Source organism: Panthera uncia, assembly GCF_023721935.1.
Source record: "Panthera uncia isolate 11264 chromosome A1 unlocalized genomic scaffold, Puncia_PCG_1.0 HiC_scaffold_17, whole genome shotgun sequence".
Classification (NCBI taxonomy): domain Eukaryota; kingdom Metazoa; phylum Chordata; class Mammalia; order Carnivora; family Felidae; genus Panthera; species Panthera uncia.
Genome location: NW_026057577.1, coordinates 91,606,117 through 91,624,764, shown reverse-complemented (window position 1 = coordinate 91,624,764; position 18,648 = coordinate 91,606,117). Strand labels below are relative to the sequence as shown.

The 18,648-nt window shown below is 49.1% G+C and overlaps 1 protein-coding gene across 1 annotated transcript in view; it reads right to left on the bottom strand.

The window, feature by feature from the left end:
* Positions 1-18,648, bottom strand: part of SH3PXD2B (SH3 and PX domains 2B) — a 105,786-nt gene that overhangs the window by 18,666 nt on the left and 68,472 nt on the right. The window contains exons 7-9 of the mRNA XM_049648665.1: positions 10,396-10,530; positions 6,199-6,303; positions 2,092-2,209 (exon numbers count right to left, since the gene is read on the bottom strand). Coding sequence (XP_049504622.1) covers positions 2,092-2,209; positions 6,199-6,303; positions 10,396-10,530 — 358 coding nt within the window. The remainder of the gene's footprint in view (positions 1-2,091; positions 2,210-6,198; positions 6,304-10,395; positions 10,531-18,648) is intronic.

Genomic DNA, 18,648 nt, shown 5'->3' with positions numbered 1-18,648 from the left:
GCATTCAGGGGGCGCCTGGGTGGCTCAGGCGGTTAATTGGCAGACTCCTGGTTTCGGCTCAGGTCACAGTCTCAAGTTTTCGTGAGTTTGAGCCCCACGCTGGGCTCTGTGCTGGCAGCATGGAGCCTGCTTGAGAGTCTCTCTCTCTGTCTCTCTCTCTCTCTCTCTCTCTGGCTTCCCCCACTCATATCTTTAAAATAAATAAACTTAAAAAATAAAAAAACAACCACCATGCATTCAGATGGGAACCAAGCCGGTCAGGAGCTGGTTCCACGACTTGCTAAGAGTCAGCTGGTGGTCACTGAACTGCAGAGTGACCGAGACCCTGACGGACAGCTCACTGAATTCCAAAGGGATTCAATGAATGCGATCGCTTAATTCTCTGCACAACAGAGCTCAGTTTCATAGCATGAGCCGAGGGGTCAAATTGGACCAGAGGGGTGCTGGAGCCTGCTTGCACCAACTGGTGAGCGTCAACTGTGTTCGTCTCTTCCGAACTCCACATTTAGTGACGTTGCACGGGAGGCTTGGAATCACCCGGTGGGACTATGTACACTTCGGAAAACACCACAACTCAAGGGTAGTTTTCCCTTGAGAACCGGATGTCAACTATTTGCAAGCACCCCGCTGCTCTGGCCCACATAATGCATGCCCACACCTTTGTGGGAGAGTGGAAGAGACCCGAATGGCTGGAGATGATATATGGCAAGGCCAAATCTCTCGTCAAGAATCACTTCAAGAACTAAATAGCACTGTTTCAGTGACGAAAAAGGTCCTTTATAACTGGAAGCCAATTTACAGGAGACAGAAATCTGCAGGATGTGATGCCTTTCAATCTTAAAATATCTTCTGAGAGGGAGCAAATCTTGTCCTAACTGGAAAATGTCATGCTACCTAGAATCCAGGCCCTCGGCACGAGACAATTCACTGTCTGGGGTCACAAAGCCACAAGCAGAGCAGCACACGTAGAGGTGAGTGGCTCTGGGGTGAGAAAGGTACAGGTTTAAATCCTGGTTTGTCACTTTCCAGCCTCAGCTGAACCTTCAGATGATGGCATGCGTCGCTGACATCCTACCGAAACCTCAGGAGGGACCCAAGTAAGTCACTCTTTGAATTCCAAAGCCACTAAGTTTTGGAATAATTCGTAATGTAGCTGACACCATATACACTCAGGATATGTTAGGTGTCACTGTCACTACTCCTGCTTCAAACCTCAGTTCTGTAGACCCCTCCCAGGAAGCCATCCTGCCCCCTGAGCTCAGGAGCTCCTCTTCTGTGCTCCAGAGTCCCCATGCATCACCACCCTGCCGGGGGACTGAGCCTGCCTGCTGTGCCTGCTGGTGTGAACCTCCGTGTCTTTCTCACTGTTGACTCCCCAACTCCCAGAACAGGGCTTGGCCCAGTACAGATTCTTGGTGTGTGTTTGTTGAGTGAATGAATGAAATGCCACAGGCTGAACCCCGATGAATGGCCCTAATATCCTGCATCACATTGCTGTATAGACACCAGGTCCCAAGGACTTCTTTTTTTGCCCTGATGTCTTGTTGCCACTGCCTGCCTACTAAGGTAACCGAGGAGGGGTTCCCAGGACTAACACTGGGGAAGTGTGGCAGGCAGGCCAGGAGGAGTTGGCGCTCACAGGGTTCTGACTGCATCACATAGGCGAAAGAGCTGTGATAAACAGTTCGAAAGCTGGCCTCCAGCTTATACTACTGAACTCTGAGATGAGGGCAATTTTTGGCTCTAGGATGAGCTGCGGTCCTGTGGTGTTATGCATCCTGTTGGTGTCAGAGCAGGGCTGGAGTGGGAAATCACCCGCACAGGGCAATGCAGCGTCTCCTTACGAGAAACACATGGGGGTGGAAACCAGTCTTGCTCAACAGGGTTACCGCTATCTGTGGTTTGGGGCATTTGGAGGTTTTGTCTATTACGGATTTTTAGAGAAGGATCTGGATAGGGAGGGTGTCTAAACGGCACCGAGGAGAAGCATCCTTTTGTGGCTCAGGCCAAAACCTCATCCCATCCATCCGTAATCACTTACAGACCTCTGAGCAGCCAGAGACCATGTGACCACTCAGTTGCAGCAGGTACCTGATCTTCCACCAGCCTTCCAGGTTCTTCTGGATCACCTCCACCACAGCCCCACGCTCTAGATTCATTTCATCCTGGTCGCGAGCTGTGTACGGGTAGATGACTGTGTACTTCTCCTCTGCAGGGACAAAGGGATGCTGGGTTAAGTCAAAGACAGTGAGAGTCCTGGGATGCTGACGGCCAAGGCTGTGATACATGAGATGCTCTTGCCCACTGAAAGGAAGGATTTCCTCCAGAAATTTCTGGGGACCCCTTAGGCCCTCATTTAGGCCTGGATGACCCTATGCAAGCAGCAACAGGACACAGGTCAGGTCCTGATCCCTCTGTCCCTCTGAAATCCCTCAGGGTCATGCAGTCATCCTCATCTTCCTCAAGGTCAAAGCTGTGCTTCAAGGTTACTTTCCTTGACCTTGCTTTATGCAGTATTCCAACTCATGGCAATCTCATCCCCCTTACCCAGGTTTATTTTTTTCCTCATACCAGGAATTACCTTCTAACACACCATACAATTTACCTGGTGATTGTGTTTTGTGTCTGTGTTCTCTGCTAGAATACAAGCACCACGAAGGTAGGGATTTGTGTCTGTCTCAGTTACTCCTCTGTCTCTAGCACTGGGCACGGTACTGGCAATACTGTGTAACTATTTAGTAAATTAGTCAACGTTTAGTAAATGAATAGTTCCCAAAGGCCCGGTGGGAGCCACCTAGCTCATGCCAGAGGGGGTTAAGTCATCTGTGGCTCCTCCACAGTTCTTGCTGGTAGAGGGTTCAGGGGTAAGCTGGATTTGGCAACAGATGGTTTCAGGCTGAAATCCCTACCAAGGAGGCTACAGCTAGCAATTTTCTTTCTTCCTTTAATTTTTAAAAGCAATTGTCATTACCTAGTGGGTAACTGATCTTCATTTTTCATTAATTATTTTCAAGCCGCTGGATCCAACCACGCCTGAAGCTTCAATTTTATTTTTAATATTTTGTTTTTTTAATTGAGATATAATTGACATTTAACACTGTATTCGTTTTAAGCGTGTCACATAATAATTTTATGCACACACATGACCGCACGCGCGCACACACAGGTGTGCGCAGTGAAATCACTGCCTGCTTCAACTTTCGTTAATGTGACTGGGGTGCCTTCCACCTCACTCTCAGTGGTGCCTCACTCTTTCCCCTCAAAGCCATGGGACTATTTCTCAGGCTCTGCTTGGAGGACTGCTCACTGTCACAAGCTGGCAGGGCCCTCCGGAGAACAAGAGAATAGCTCCCGTGCTCAACACTGTCAGCAGGGACTCCTGAGACAGAACAGATGAGTGTCCCCAGGGACCCTGAAGAGGACATGGAAGGGCTTTCCTATTTAGCTTACATTCCGGCCCCCAGGGAGTGACCAAGCCAGCTGTGGGCTGGTGTTGATGGCCAGCGTGTTGAGGCCGACTCTCTTCTCTTTGGGAAAATACCACAAGCTGTCTGTGGCCTGCCCAGCTGGTATCGAGGGAGGTGGAAAACACAGAGGGAGTTTATTTATTTATTGATCTAGCCCACTGACCTGCTCTGTGGGGGCTGAGCTGACTCAAGTTGCAGATATCCTGCGTACAGCAGAGTCAGCTGCTCTCCTCACTCATGGTAGCTGCAGGGTGGGTGTGGGTGCCGTGAGGGGTGCAGGGGGTAATTCAAACCCGTAGATGCACAGAAGTTCTCTCTGGTTGGGTGGGAAGGGTTGCTGCTTCAGTCCTAGACTAAATGCAGTCAGTCCTACGGGCCCTGGACTCCTGGGGGCCCACCCCTCACCTGAATTACACAGGGAGATTCTCCGGCACCCGGAGGCGCCCTCTGGGCTCCATTAAACACTTAGTGATCCCGAACAAACCTTACAGTGGGAAACCTTGCAGACTGCATGGCAGGTGCCCGCTGACACTGCATGCTTAGTGTCCGTCTGCCCTTCCTCTGTCGCCACTACCAGCCTCCATCCACATGGTTTGGGTAAGGCTGACCTCACCACTGCCTTGGAGGGACGGGGAGGGTGCAGGACCTTGGCCTGGCCAAAGTGCTGTCTTCCCCTGGCCACTGTGATTGGTTCAGGGATAGCATGTGGGTCGGTCAGAACCAGTCCTAAGACTTGTGTTGAAGGAGAAGCACTTTCTTTGGTAGGTATCTCTGAAAGGTGCCTGGAATTGCTGTCATGAGAAAATGGTGTCGGCAAGGTAGACAGCAGAGCAGAGGGGAGGAGAGTTAAGTCCCAGGTCCCCATAATGTTTTCAAGCCCCTGGATCCAGCCGTGCTTGAAGCTAGTCCTTCCCCAGACTTTTCAGTGACGAGCTGATACATTTCCCTTTTGGCCTAGGACAGTTTGATGTGGGTTTCTTCCCCTTGTGATGTGTCTGCTAAAAGAAACAGGTCACTGGCTCAGCATTATAGAGGCCCCAGGCATTATTTTTCAACCTGGTAAACTTTAGAGCCCCAGGCGGAGAAATACTGCCCAAACCTACATACCAACACACGCAGAACAGGCAAGGTCACTGTTTCTCACATGCAACAGGCATGGGCAGTCCCCGAGCAGGAAGACGCATGCAGATGCAGGGACCCAGCTCCAAACACTGAACAGGGAAGAAAACCCCAAGGTAGGCACCTTGACGCCAGCTGATGGCATACAAGTCCCCCAGAGTCCGGCGGCGGCCCACAGGCCGGGGCAAAGACCAGTACCTCCATGAGACTGGACAGGCAGCATGTAGAGGTGAAGGGCAGAAGGCAGAGGTGAGAAGAAAGCACTCCCAGTGTCTGGAGGCAAAGGGGACGCTGAGTGCGCGTTCCCGTTTGGGAGGAATTATTTCTGAGCCTATGCCAAGCCCCAGGTATCTTAAAAGGACCAACTTCCTGAGTATTAACCTTGAACTCGGGTGCAGAGGCCACCAGTAGATATAATTCTATTCCTAGCGTGACTTATAAAGAGGCACTAAAAGAAGCCCTTGCGTCAAGGGAGAAGAAAAATGTGCAAACTTAGGAAAATGTGGTATCTCTCCACCTTTTAGCTGTGTGACCCCAAGCAAGTGTCTCTACCTTTCTGAGCCTGTCTCCTCATCTATCAGATGGGGTTAACAATCAGTCTCTTACAGCAGGGTGCCCACAATTGTCATCATCAACTGCCTAAGGGAGCTACAGCTCTCATGCAGAACACCACAACCCCTGAATCTGAGTGGATTCTTTGAGTTGGCCCAGCCCCTCAGAGCTTGGGGGCCCCACAAAACCACCAGTAAAATGACATATGTTTTCGATGAGGGGTGCTGGCTGTAATAAAACTAAATGCAAACCCACATACACATTTTTTATTAACCTTTCAGCACAGAATTATCCCCCTTATTGTCACCCTCTTTTCTGATAAACACAAAAAGTGGTTTTGTGCTTTCCCCCAAACAGTCAGCTAAAAGCCCAAATAGTCACCCCTGGGTAAGGCATAGTTATTTAATAACTGTTCCTAGTTATTTATTGTCTCTGGTTCTTTGCCAAATGCTTTGCATGTGGAATCTCCTTTAATTAAGAAAAAAAATCTCACGGTACAGACATCATCATTTCCATTTTTAGAGGAGGAGGCTGAGGTGGAGAGAGGTTAAGGTGCTGGCCCGACTCAGCTAACTCACATTCAGGTCTGACTCTAAAACCCTTCGATTTATTAGCTAAGATGGACTCCTACTCTAGTCTCAGGAATGCTTCTAGTGGGGAAAACAGAGTCAGCTGGGCGTTAGCATTTTTGGCATTGTAGGAACCACCCTTCAGGACACCTGTAGGGTAAGTTCTCCAGGAAACGGAAGTGTGCGTGGAGAGGGTCAGTCCTAATGCTGACACCCAGACTGGTCGCTGAGAAAGCACATGTTGATAGATACTTTCAGATGTCTTGCGAATGAGCTGGAAGGAGCCCAGCATCTTGGCCATCAGAATGGTTCGAATGAGGAATAATGAGGTGCTGGGGTGATCAGGCTGGGGCCCTCCTGGGGGTCTCATGGAAGTGTTAGGTCCCCAGCTCTGGCCAGCCTCACCTGGGTTGGCTCCCAAAGGCCCCTAAGGGTGGGCTTGCTGTTAGTCCCAACCCCACGGCAAGTGCAAGGCTCCAACTCCTTCCTACCTTCTTCAGGCTGTAGTGAAAACTCATCCTGCATACCATCCTGCCCTTCCAGGCAGGTTGCGGGGACCCAGCCTTGCTCTTCAGCCGTGCTGACAAACCACCAACCTGGAAAATTAGAGTGCAGACTGATGTTAGTTGGGTCAGATGTGAAGCTTGGGGGTCAGAGTATAATAATATGTTCAGCCACTATGAGTTCATGCTTAGGGTAAGGCAAAAAAGTTGCCATTTTATCATAGAACACAACTACCCATGTTAGCTGCCTGCTAACTGCTAAGAATAGCCTAAGAAGAAACCCACTTCTGGGGCGCCTGGGTGGTTAAGCATCGGGCTTCAGCTCAGGTCATGATCTCACAGTTTGTGAGTTTGAGCCCCATATCGGGCTCACTGCTGGCAGCACAGAGCCTGCTTTGGATCCTCTGTTCCCCTCCCTCTGTGCCTGCCCCCCCTTCTCTCTCTCTCTCTCTCTCTCTCTCTCTCACACACACACACACACACTCTCTCTCTCTCTCTCTCAAAAATAAATAAACATTTAAAAAAAAAAAAAAAAAAAGAAGAGGCACCTGGGTGGCTGAGTTGGTTAAACGTCTGACTCTTGGTTTCGGCTCAGGTCATAATCTCATGGTTTTTTGAGTTTGAGCCCCACACTGGGCTCCACGCTGACAGTGTGGAGCCTGCTTGGGATTCTCTGTCTCCCTCTCTGCCTGCCCTTCCCCTGCTCACGCTGTCTTTGTCTCTCTCAAAATAAATAAATAAACTTAAAAAGAAAGAAAGAAAGAAAGAAAGAAAGAAAGAAAGAAAGAAAGAAAGAAAAAAAAACCCACTTCTGAGCTGGGACAGGGGAGAGAAAGGTCGTCCTGAATGGTGAGAGTAAAGAATGTAGCTATCTTCACTAAGGTATGCAAGGCACTAACCCTTTTACTTACACTGTTTTATATAATCTTCAGATTATCATCCCCATTGCACAGATGAGGAAACTGAGGTTCCAAGAAGTCAGTACACTTTTCCAAGTTCACATGGCTCAGGGCAAAGCTGCTATGTGCACCCAGGGCTAAGAGATACTGAAGCCACTGCCCTGATGACTTATCTGAGACACTGAGTTTGCATTTGCTCGTGTCAATGTAAACCTGGCTGCGTGTAACTGAGAGGCCTCTCACCCAGACTCAGGTCCTCCTCCTTTCGAGAAGGGCTTGTACCCTGTGGCAGGCAGAACAGTGACTGGCCAAAGATGTCTGTGTCCTAATCCTGGGAACCTGTGCCTATGTTAAGGAAATAAGGTTGCAGGTGGTGGGATCAAGGTTGCAAAGCAGCTGAACTACAAATAGGGGGTTATCTGGGGTTATCAGGGTGGGCCCCATGCATTACAGGGGAGGCAGAAGAAGAGTCAGGGAGGTGTGGCTCCGGAGGAAAGACGAGAGAGGCACAGTACTGCTGGCTCTGAGGACTGGGGAGGGACCATGAGCCAAGGGATGGGGTGGTCTCTAGAAATTGACTGGAAAAGGCAGAGAAGCAAATCCTATCCAGAACCTGCAGACAGGAACTCAGCCCTGCCAACGCCTTGATGTTAGCCCAGTGGGACCCAATTTGGACCTACAGAACTGTAAGATAAATAATTTACGTGGTTCGAGGCCACTAAGTTTGTGGTACTTCGTTGTAATGGCAACCGGAAATTAACACAGGGCCCAACAGGCTCTGCACAGTATAATGGAAAAACAGGATCTGCTCCCCAAGATCACATACCTCCAAGCCCTGGAGACCTCAAAAAAGAAGAGAAGGAAGGGGCAGCCTACTGAGTAGCCTTTCTGGTTTTACAGGGAGGCCTTTGCTTTTGACCTCCCTGACTTGGAAGTCACCTACTTTACTCGGCTGGACACTCCTTTTGCAATACAAGTTTTGGTGTGTGTGTGTGTGTGTGTGTGTGCGCGCGTGCGCGCGAGTGAATGGGGTGGATAAGTCTGTGGAAAACCAGAAATTAGAAGATACATCGTATGTCTTCCTAAGAACTCGTATCTGCCGGTATTTGTGTGGGGGTTCAGGAAACTCACTATATAACAACGACAGTAATGTGTGCCAGACCGTCGCAGTGCTTGACATCTGACTGGCGGGATCCTCACAACAGCCCTACGAGCTGCCTACTATTACTGCCCCATTCTACAGATGAGGAAGCCAAGGCTCAGAGAGAGGCAGTGACTTGACTAAGGTCACAAAGAAAGTGGCAGAGCCAGGATTCATTCCTAGGCTATCCTAGCCTCACAGTCTCAGCTCTTAACTCTGCACCAATGCCTCATGCGTTGCTAGAGGGAGAGTAAATTGCCATGACCAGTTTGGAGGCAATTTGGCAGGATCTTAAAATTCAAAATATGTGTACCTACGGTCCAATAGTTCTATGTCTCATTGTCTAACCTAAAGAAACACTCACCAGTGTGCACAGATATTCTATTCATAGTAGAGAAAAACATGGCTTATGTAGATCAACAGTAGGCAGATGTTAAAGGAATAAAAGCTGAATGTTGACTAAAAAGTATGTTGCAGATCAAAATGATCAAAAGGTACAGAATGATAACACTGGGGTTAAACTATAAAGTTATATCAACACACACAAAATGTTGTGTGTGTGTGTGCATATGGTTATGTATCTATGTATGGGCACACATGTAGACATACAGTTCACACACACACACATGCACAAAGACACATATATACATATACGTATATGTACGTGTATACAGTTATCAAGAAGGATTTGGAGTGAACCGTTAGAGGGTCTATTTGGGGTTTTGAAAGGGACTAATGTTGAAGCTAGTGGAAAAAGCAGATTTTAACTTTATGGTTGTTCTAAGAAGAATGTGTCCAGTATTATTTGGCTGGTAAAATACAACTAAAAATAAATGTTGCCAGTTTTTTGGCCCCAGGAAGATTTCACTGTCTGCCTCCTTTTCCCTGCCGCCTTCTGGACACACCAGGCTTATCCTCAACACCCCATCCTGGCTTCTACTCTCCTCCCAGCCGCGGAGTCTTCCCAACTTCCCGCAAGCGGGCTGCCCAGAGGGGTGGGGGCTGTCTTCCTTCGTCCCTGCGAAGCACATATTCATTCCCAGGAATTAGAAAGTCACGTGCCCTTGGGGCCAGCTGGAATTGGTTTGGAATTCCAGCTCGGTAACCTGTCATGAGATCTGGGGTGAGCGACCACGTCACTTAGCGTCTTGTTTCTTTGGCTGTGATGCGGGGATGGTAGTTGCTATATTGAGTAATTAACAAGTTTGGTTGGCTAAAGCAGATCTCATGACTGTGGTAACATGATTCAGATGCTGCTGCAAACACAGCTTTCCCTCTGTTTGTTGGCCGTTTGTTGGTCCTTAACTGGCCAATGGGGTGTCACAAAGACGGGCCTGCCAATCATATTATTAGGCAAGGTCACATTTTAGCCACAACAAAGCGGGTGGGTTTATGCCACTTTTTCCTGGAGAGGAGCTGCTCACCCCCTACTCCTTGCCCTTTTCTTTCGATAGTGCTGATGGCTACTCTGTGGCTAAGGAAGGCAACCGGGAGGGAAACCCACATCCTTGAGTACCTTTTGTGTGCCAGGCACACTCTAGGCACTATCTCATTGGATCCTTAAAATAGCTCTTTGAAGTAGCAGCGTTTTCTATTTTGCATATTTTGCATATGAGAGAATTGATGGTCTGAGAGGAGCAGCAAGCTGGACTGCTGTGAGATGCAGAGTTCAGGCTAAGTGTCGGATCATACCACATTCCGTCCCAGACCTGGCCAGTGTACATGACCAGTGGCCCCTGTGATGACAGGTGGGCCGAAGAGTCAGGTGGCGTGTCCATCCCACCAGAGCCCACAGCTGGCAGAGCCTTCGTGAAGACTCCCACGGTAATCAAAGGCAATGTTCCAGTGGAATGCTGGACTCCATGTCTCTAAGTGGCTTTGAAACCAGAAGACACGTTCACGAAATGTGACCCGCAGAATAAATCGGTAACGACGGACCCAACAGGATGCTGGCGAGTTGTGACCAAGGGGGATATCTGAGCCCCGTGATCAAACAGAGGCAGCTTTCTAAGAGGTTGTCAGCTGGATCTGTGGAAACGGCCCAGCTCAGATCAGCGATTGCTGTTTCTGTGTTTCTAAACATCTCCTGTCCTAGGGGCTCGGGGACAGTGTAGGGCGGGGAGGGAGATGGTTTAGCTCCCCTACCTGACTCGTTCTTCTCGATGATGTCCACCACCTGCCCCACGCTGAGGCTGATCTCCGAGCTCTCCTGCTTCTGGTAGTCTGCCACCACCACATACTGCTCCAGGACCATGGGGTCCACTGAGGTCAGGTCACCCCCTGTGGATACAAAACCCACATGCAGCCACTGCCCACACGTGAAGGAGCGAGAGCCAGGGAAGAAGGGTGGGTCAGGAGAACATTCCAAAGAGAGAAAGAAGCTATCATAGGACTTACCTTGAGGGTCACCTCATCCATTCATTCCTGCATAATTTGCTCGTGCCACCACCAAAATTTACCAAATACCTATTCTATGCAGATACTGTGCAAGGCTCTGGGGATTCAGAGTTGGTCAAGATATGGTACCTGCCTTGAAGAAGCAGACAGCCTGATGGGAAAGTGCATTCATGCATACCAATCCTTCCTTCCATCCATTTATCTGTCCATCCACCTGCCCATCCAAAATCACTCATCTCGTAATTCAGGAAGTCACCAGTGATGTTCCAGACCCTCTATTAGGTGCTGGGGGTACTAAAGTGAATGAAACAGACATGACTCCCAGTCTCAAGTAAGTTAACCTAGTTGGGGCACATAAACAAATATACATCATGACAAGTATACAGGATAATAGAAGTATTAATTTTTGATAGCTACATTGCTGGAAACAACCAGGAAGCTGGACCAAGACTGGGAAAGGGGATGCCACATTCAATGGGGTGGTGAACAAGACCTCCCTAAGACAGGGGCATGAACAGGAGACATGAGAGGATGGGGAAAGAACGGTGCAGGCAGACTCTCGGATGGGAAAGGGCCCAGAGCCTTCTAGGAACTGGGAGGAGGGTAGGGGACTGAAGTCCAGTGAGTGAGGACAGCGGTCCCGTACGAAGACACAGAGGCAGGCAAGGGCCAGAGCAGGCAGATAAGAAGTTTGGATTTTTTTCACCCTCAAGTAGAAAGCCAGCAGAGGACTTGAAGAAAGGAATGGCAAGTACAGATTTACATCTTTAGAAAGATAATTCTGGCTGCCACACGGAGCCCGGAAAGAAAGCAGGAGACCAGACGGAGACCAGCTGTCAGGCAGGAGACGGCGGTGGCTTTGGACCATGGCAGTGGCAGTGGGAGAGAAGGGTGTGGACAGGTGCGCCAGGAGAGGCAGTTTCCACAGGACACGGTGGATGGTGCCCTCTGGAGTTGTGTGGTCCTGGTTAAGCAGTAAATCACACCTGCCTAACAAAAGAAAAGATATTGCAGACTATGGCTGATGTAAAGGGAAATCTGCATTCAGAGACTCCAAAGAGAAGGGAATGGCCCTCTTAGAGCAGCAGATGGAATGCGGTGGGAGGGCAGCCTGACATTTCTGGCCACAGGGTCTTCGTTTTCTGCAAGTCCTGATTCACAGCATTTCCTCCTATTGTTTCCATAAACAACTGAAATAGCCAAGAAATCCCACCTCTCTGTATCCAAGCACACCCGGTAACGGAGTGGTGTGTGAGCGCCAGGCCACCCTGAGCCCGTTTTGTGCATCTCTTCCCAGCTCTGTTGGGTGGCGCCTTGCCGGTAGCTTGAAATTGGCCACCGTGGGAGTATTTACACCATGGATATTGGCAAATGCTACAAAGCAGGGCTTTCGACCAGAAAGCTGGTTGTGAAGTATTCACCAGCACGCCAGTGCCCTCCAGCCTCTGGCATCCAGAAAGAGCACAAAAGCCCTTTGTCAGCACCATGCGCTCTGAATTTTTGATGTGGGAAGCCAGAATAGGGCATTGTAGCAGGGTGAAGCGTTACTGCCTCTTGGCTCTGTGACTGAGGCCAGTCCCTCTTCCCAGCTGAGGTTGATGGAGGGAAACAGGAGTGGGAGGGTCCCAGGGCCACCCTGGGTAGAGAAAGCACGGGAATAGAGAAAGAGCAGAGGAGAGAGAGGGAGATGTAGGCCGAAGGTTCAGGAGCAGGTCTGGAGGGAAGCAGCCCCACACGAATGCCCGTCACATCACACGTAAACTGTATGGCTGCACACCATACATAAACTATGTCAACACAACCACCTGGAAGGTGGCTACTACCTTGTTTTACAGACACAAAAAGAGAGGCCCCGAGATATCAAGTGACTTCCCTCGGGTCCCACAGCTGGATGGTGACAAAGCCAGACTTGAATCAGGTCCACCTGGCTCAAAGGCTCCCAGTGTGGTGGGGTGTGGTGGGGGTAGGTGAGGAAAGAAAAGACGCTAGGGAAGGAAGTGTGGTCTGAGGCCCGCTTGCTTTCCTTCCCTGTGGGTTCCCATGAGCACCTGTGAGCACCCCCGGGGAACAGTAAGGCCAAGTTTTATTTCCTTGTGTCTCTCAGGGGTATCTTCTCTCCTCCAGCACCTCTCCTGAGGCTGGCCTGCAGGGCTGATTTCCTCATTGCCTTGAGCACAACAGTCCGCCCCAGCCAGCCCAGCTGGGCTTTCAGTCGCCTTCGAGCAAGCTGATTATTGCCCCTCCCGCTACCCCCACTAGATAATAAGCTCTGGACAGCAGAAGTCTTGACGGTGTCCTGAACCACCTGGCACTGGGCCCACAAAGAACCTACCACGTGAGTGAATGGAGGTAGATTCTGGCTTGTTGGAGGCTCCTGGCCATTGCGAGCTGGGGACAATTTCCCCAGGGAATGCAAGAGGTAGAGACTCCAGAGTCTAGAGTTTTTACCCCAGGATATAGCCTGCCTTGGGGATCACAATCCCAGGAATGCAGCTACTCTTCTGATTTGGCCCTCCGGTGGGCTGTATCCAGGCCAACTGTGTTTCTGTATGCCTTAACTTGAGAGAAAGAACTGGAGAAGACAGGAGAAAAGTATCCACTTCACAGTCAGGTTGGAACTTGTGCCCACTGCTCAGGTGCCCAGGGTCTTCCAGGCAGGAGGTCAGGGGGCTGGTGGAGTCACAGTGCGGCTGTACTCATGCCTGGGGGTTCTCTGCTGCCCCCTGGAGGCAGGTCGGGATTCTTTGTCACAGAGCCACAGGTTTGATGCGGGTGGACCTTTTTAGTGCTTCGTCACCTGACTTTACTCCTATCCTCTGCACCAGGGACTGAGTGAGGCTTCTTTGGGATGGTGGTGGTGGGTGGGGGGAGGGGGGAAACGACACTTATAACTGGTCTCTATCCTGCCCCTCTGGTCTGTCCTCCATATTGCAGAGTGCTTGCTTCAAAAATGCTACTCTGATCATGCCTCTCCCTGCTCAGCACCTGCTGTGGCTCCCCAATGCCCTCAGGTTCTCTACAATCTGGACTCTGCTGGCCTTTATGGTTGTGTCTTTTGGCTCCCTCATCCCAGGTGTACCTAGAAAACATCATAGGCTGTTTTCAGGATGCCTTTTCCTCTCCTCTGCATTCACATGGGAACCACCTATTCTTAGCCTCCTAACTCGTCTCTTGCCTCAGACTTGACTGCTACGATTTGCTCTGGACACAGCAGCTATAGTGATCCTTTCAAAAGATGTGTAAGATCATGTTCCCCAAAGGTCAAGACCCTACAATGGCTCTGCCTCACTCAGGAAAAGCCCAGTGGCCTATGGGGTCCTGCCTGATCTCTCTGACCATTTCTTTTCCACTCTCCCCAATGTGGCATAGGAAATTGCATGGTTCAGCGTCCTGCTCAAGTGGTATCTCATCAACGGAACCTTCTCTTGACCACCCTGCACTGCCTCACCTAATTTTATTTTGCCATAGAGTTTAAAAAAAAAAAAAACACAGAGTCTGTGTAGTCATTAGTTTTCCTGTCTGTTTTCCCACTCTAGAACATAAGCCCCATGAGTGCAGGCTCTTGTTTAGTGTTGGACTCCCTGCCTAAAGGCTCACAGGCCCACGTGGTCTGCTTTGGTGCAAAGGGAATTTGGAAAGTTGTTCTATTTTTATAGGGTTGTAAAGGAGAAGGAGAGGAAGAGGAAAAATTATTATTATTGACAGAACCTGTATGTGGCCTGCAAACCCTAAAATATTTGCTTTCTGGCCCTTCAGAGAAAAAGTTTGCCAACATCTGGCCTAGAATGTGAAGGGCACCTACTAGGCTCAATGAACATCTGAAGGAAAAAAAAAAAGAATATTCTAAAACTCACCCTTGGCAGACTTCCTTCCTCAGAAAGAAATTAAAATGTCTTCCTTTGCCATACCTATGACATTTCATTTTCTTTATCCACCTATTCATTCTACCAGACTGTAAGAAGGCTTCCCACATCTTATTTACCTTTGCATTCCCTGGGGGCCTAGAGCACTGTCAGGTACACAGTAGGTGCTTAGTAAACATTTAATCAACAACTGCGTCTGTCCTGTTCACTCGCCACTTAGCACAGACACTCAACGGATATTTGTGGACAAATGATGAAGGGAAACTTCTAGAAACTCTTTGCTTTGCATGGCGCCAGGCCTCCTCCTGTGTTGAGAGTTACAGAAGGCACCTGTCCATCTTATGGGCAACCAAAGACTGTTCCTTCTTGCCTACAAGTAGGGATAGAGCTTCGATTAGGTCAGGGTCCAGTTAAGTATGGTTGCTCTTTCCAAAAAGTTAATTGTTGCCACCCAGTTTTAACAACTGATGGTGGTACACCTGTACCATATAGTTTTCAGGAATCTGATCAATGGAGTGATCTATTCATTTCTGCACCAACTCTCCCAACCATGCTGCCAAGGGGATTTGGGAGAACCAACAGCAGTGACAGAATCAGAAAATCATGGGACTCACTGCAAACAAGACACAAATCCAGGAAGTGAGGAGGTCAGGGAGCAAGGGTTAGGACCCTGGGCTGGCCATGAGCAGATCTGTTACTGGCACAGGGCTCAGGGCTGGCACTTCCTCCAAGACTTGCTCGGGGGCCACGTCTCTGTCTTACATCTCCTTCTTCTTCTTCTATGACAGCAGCTTTTATACCGAAGTACCCTGCCATTAAGTGGTTCAGAAAAAAGTGCATGGGGCTGCCTTTCCAGCAGTTCTTTTGCCTTCGTTTTACCCAGAGCACTCAACTATGAAAACCTCACTGGTTTGACTACCAGAATTCTCACACTAGGCTTCAGGCCACACTAGGCTTCAGGCTTTAGGTGGACACCTACCGGTGGACAGTGATATTGCACCCAAGCTCTATAATGCATAGTAATAGCAATACCTCAAGTTGATGCAGGTAGCTAAGTACTAGGAGCTACAAGTTTGAAATCGAAGTGTTCCTAGGTAAGCAGTGTCATTCTTGTGGTCCAGCAGGAATAAGGGAAGGAAAAGGTCAGCATAAAGGAGGAGATTCGACAGCAGAAGGGTGATTTTAACATTGAGGAAGTGCTATAAAATATTCTCAAGAGGTACAGTGCCTAATCTACCACAGGATTTCCTAGTTGGAATGTTTCGATTCATGATGATATGTTTTGAATTTTATTAAAAATTTTTTTAATGTTTATTTATTTTTGAGAGAGAGAGTGAGCAGGGGAGGGGCAGAGAGAGAGGGAGACACAGAATCTGAAGCAGGCTCCAGGCTCTGAGCTGTCAGCACAGAGCCCAATGTCAGGATCAAACTCACGGACCGCAAGATCATGACCTGAGCCAAAGGTGGATGCTTAACCGACTGAGCCACCCAGGTGCCATGACATGTTTTGAATTTTATTAAAATTTTTTTTTTTAATGTTTATTTATTTTTGAGACAGGGAGAGACAGAGCATGAACGGGGGAGGGTCAGAGAGAGAGGGAGACACAGAATCTGAAACAGGCTCCAGGCTCCGACGTGGGGCTCGAACTCACGAACCGCGAGATCATGACCTGAGCCTAAGTTGGACGCTTAACCGACTGAGCCACCCAGGCGCCCCATGTTTTGAATTTTAAAGATAACTGCCATGGACTGAATTCTGTCCCTCTAAAATTCATATACTGAAGCTTTAACTCCCATGGGATGGCATCTGGAGGTGGGGCCTTTGGGAGGTAATTAGGTTTCGATGAGGTCATGAGGGTGGGGCCCCTAGGATGGGGCTAGTGCCCTTACTAGAAGAGACACCAGAGGGCTTGCTCTTGCTCTCTCTCTGCCATGGGAGGACACAGAGAGAAGGCAGCAGCCTAGAAGCCAGGACAAGGGCTCTTGCCAGAACCTGATAATGCCGGCACCTTGATCTCAGACTTCCAGGCTCCATACTTGGAAAGAAATAAGCTTCTGTCATTTAAGCCACTCAGTCAATAGTTTTTTTGTTATGGCAAAATATAGTGAGCAATGATAACATGGGATTTTCTTTCCAGAAATTGACCATACTGCCAATCTTACTGGAAGAGCCAGTAAATCAGAGTATACTTCAATAAGTAAAGGGTAGAAAAATCAAGAAGAAAGATGCTCCTTAAATAATCAGATGACCTCTTAAATTTTGGTGGGAGGATTTTTTTCTTGCAAGATGAGCAGAAGTTGAGACCACATTAGCCAAAGTCTGCTGGCAAATTCTGGAGACAGGTGAGCTTTCTCCAATTCAGAGTACCAGCACAGAAATCTCTGGGTTTGGGCTGTCGACCTTAAATCCCTTTCACACTCAATCAAGAAGGCCATTTCTAACACAGAGGAAGAGTTCAAAGGTCAGATAAAAAAATAAGGCTCATCTCCGCATGGGTCCTTAGTCTGAAAAGAAAAATGTTATTTTCCATCCAGCTGAACTATAAATAAATCCACCCCTCCATCATTGCAGGTGAATGATGTAATAGTCATCACCACAAATTAGAGCTTCTTCTCTCTTTTCCAGACCAGTCCCCTCATCAAGCCTGTTCCGACCGGACACTTTGGTTTTTGCAAACTAGAGCTGTCTCTTTCCTCTCTTCCTTCAGCCGTTCCCTCCAGGAAAGTCTCTGCACACTCAAAGCCAGAAACTCTTGTCATCAGCCCAAGAGTTCCTCTTCTCCTCTCTGTTCTTTTCTAAGAAACGTATCATTATCCTCAGAGCCCAAGGGCCACGCACAGCTTGAACAGGATGCCATGGCTCTGGCCAGTACTTATTAAACGCAAAGTGCAGCTCTAAACAGACTGGCTGGGGAAAGGCGGGCGTTCATTCCAGACACGAGACCTTGAGGCAGAGACCTAGCTCCTCTCTACTTTCCCTTGCAAGCACAGCTTGGGCCCTGTAAAGTTGACCACAGGCCCTGTACCCAGGGGGCAGTAAAGGGACCAGGGCTACTGAATTTGGAATTTCTACTGATGCTGGACAGGGACATCCATGTGCTTTGAATTAATGGCAGCAGTATAAAGACGGCAGCAAACACGTATCACTTAAAATGTGCCAGGCACTGGTCTGAGTGCTTTATACATATTACTATAAATCCTACAATAACCCTCCAAGATGGATTACTATTATTATCCCCCATTTTACAGATGAGGAAATGGAGGGCCACGAGAGGAGGCAGGCATCCTTTTTTACTTCTGGGATCTCTGCTTGGCCCTTCTCTCCCCACAGCATTATCAATGCCCTCAAACTTCCTGGAGTCCTAGATACATAAAAGAACTTGGAATTCTGGAAGCTCTGAGGACCATGCTGGCTCCAGGTGTGGTGGTATGGGTAGGGGACTCTGCAGATACGGGGGGGGGGGGGGTGGGGGGGGCAGATAATACTGGGTTTGCAGAAGAAAAGGTTGGACTATCGTGAGTCTAAAGTTATCAACCCCAGGCCTGAGATGACTCAATCATTCCTCTATGCATACCTAAATCCCCACACCTTCTCTTTTCCTATCACTGCTCTAGGGAGTGGAAGGGGTGCTGGGAAGGAAAGGAACTGGTGCCCGGGAGAAGGGAGTGAGTGCCAGAGGTGGTGGAAAGAGTGGCTCTTATTGCCCAGCAATAACAGCAGCCCAGAGGCTGGGCCCAAACCTGTGCCTCCCGCCTGCGCACCTCCCCGCAGCCCTAACTGCCCCTTCGCTCTGTGGAAAGCTCCCGTTCACTCTTTAAGACCCAGTGTCCCTCCTTTTGTGACCCCTTCCAACACCTGAGAAGAATGCTCTTAGCTGTGAGTCACCACATTCCTCTGTCTACAGCAGAATAAAGGTATTTAACCCCCTACAGGTGGTCAGGAGATATCGGGCTCCCCTATTCCTCTGAGGCATTCTCAGGGAAAGACAGCAGGTCTTATCCACTCTAACTTTTTGACACAGGATGCAACAACCTCCAATACTTTTTTTGGAAAACAGGCTGGGGTGTCAACCAATCAATCAAGCATCAACCCATCCATCCACCCATCCACCCACCCAGTCCCATGCTGCATCCCTCA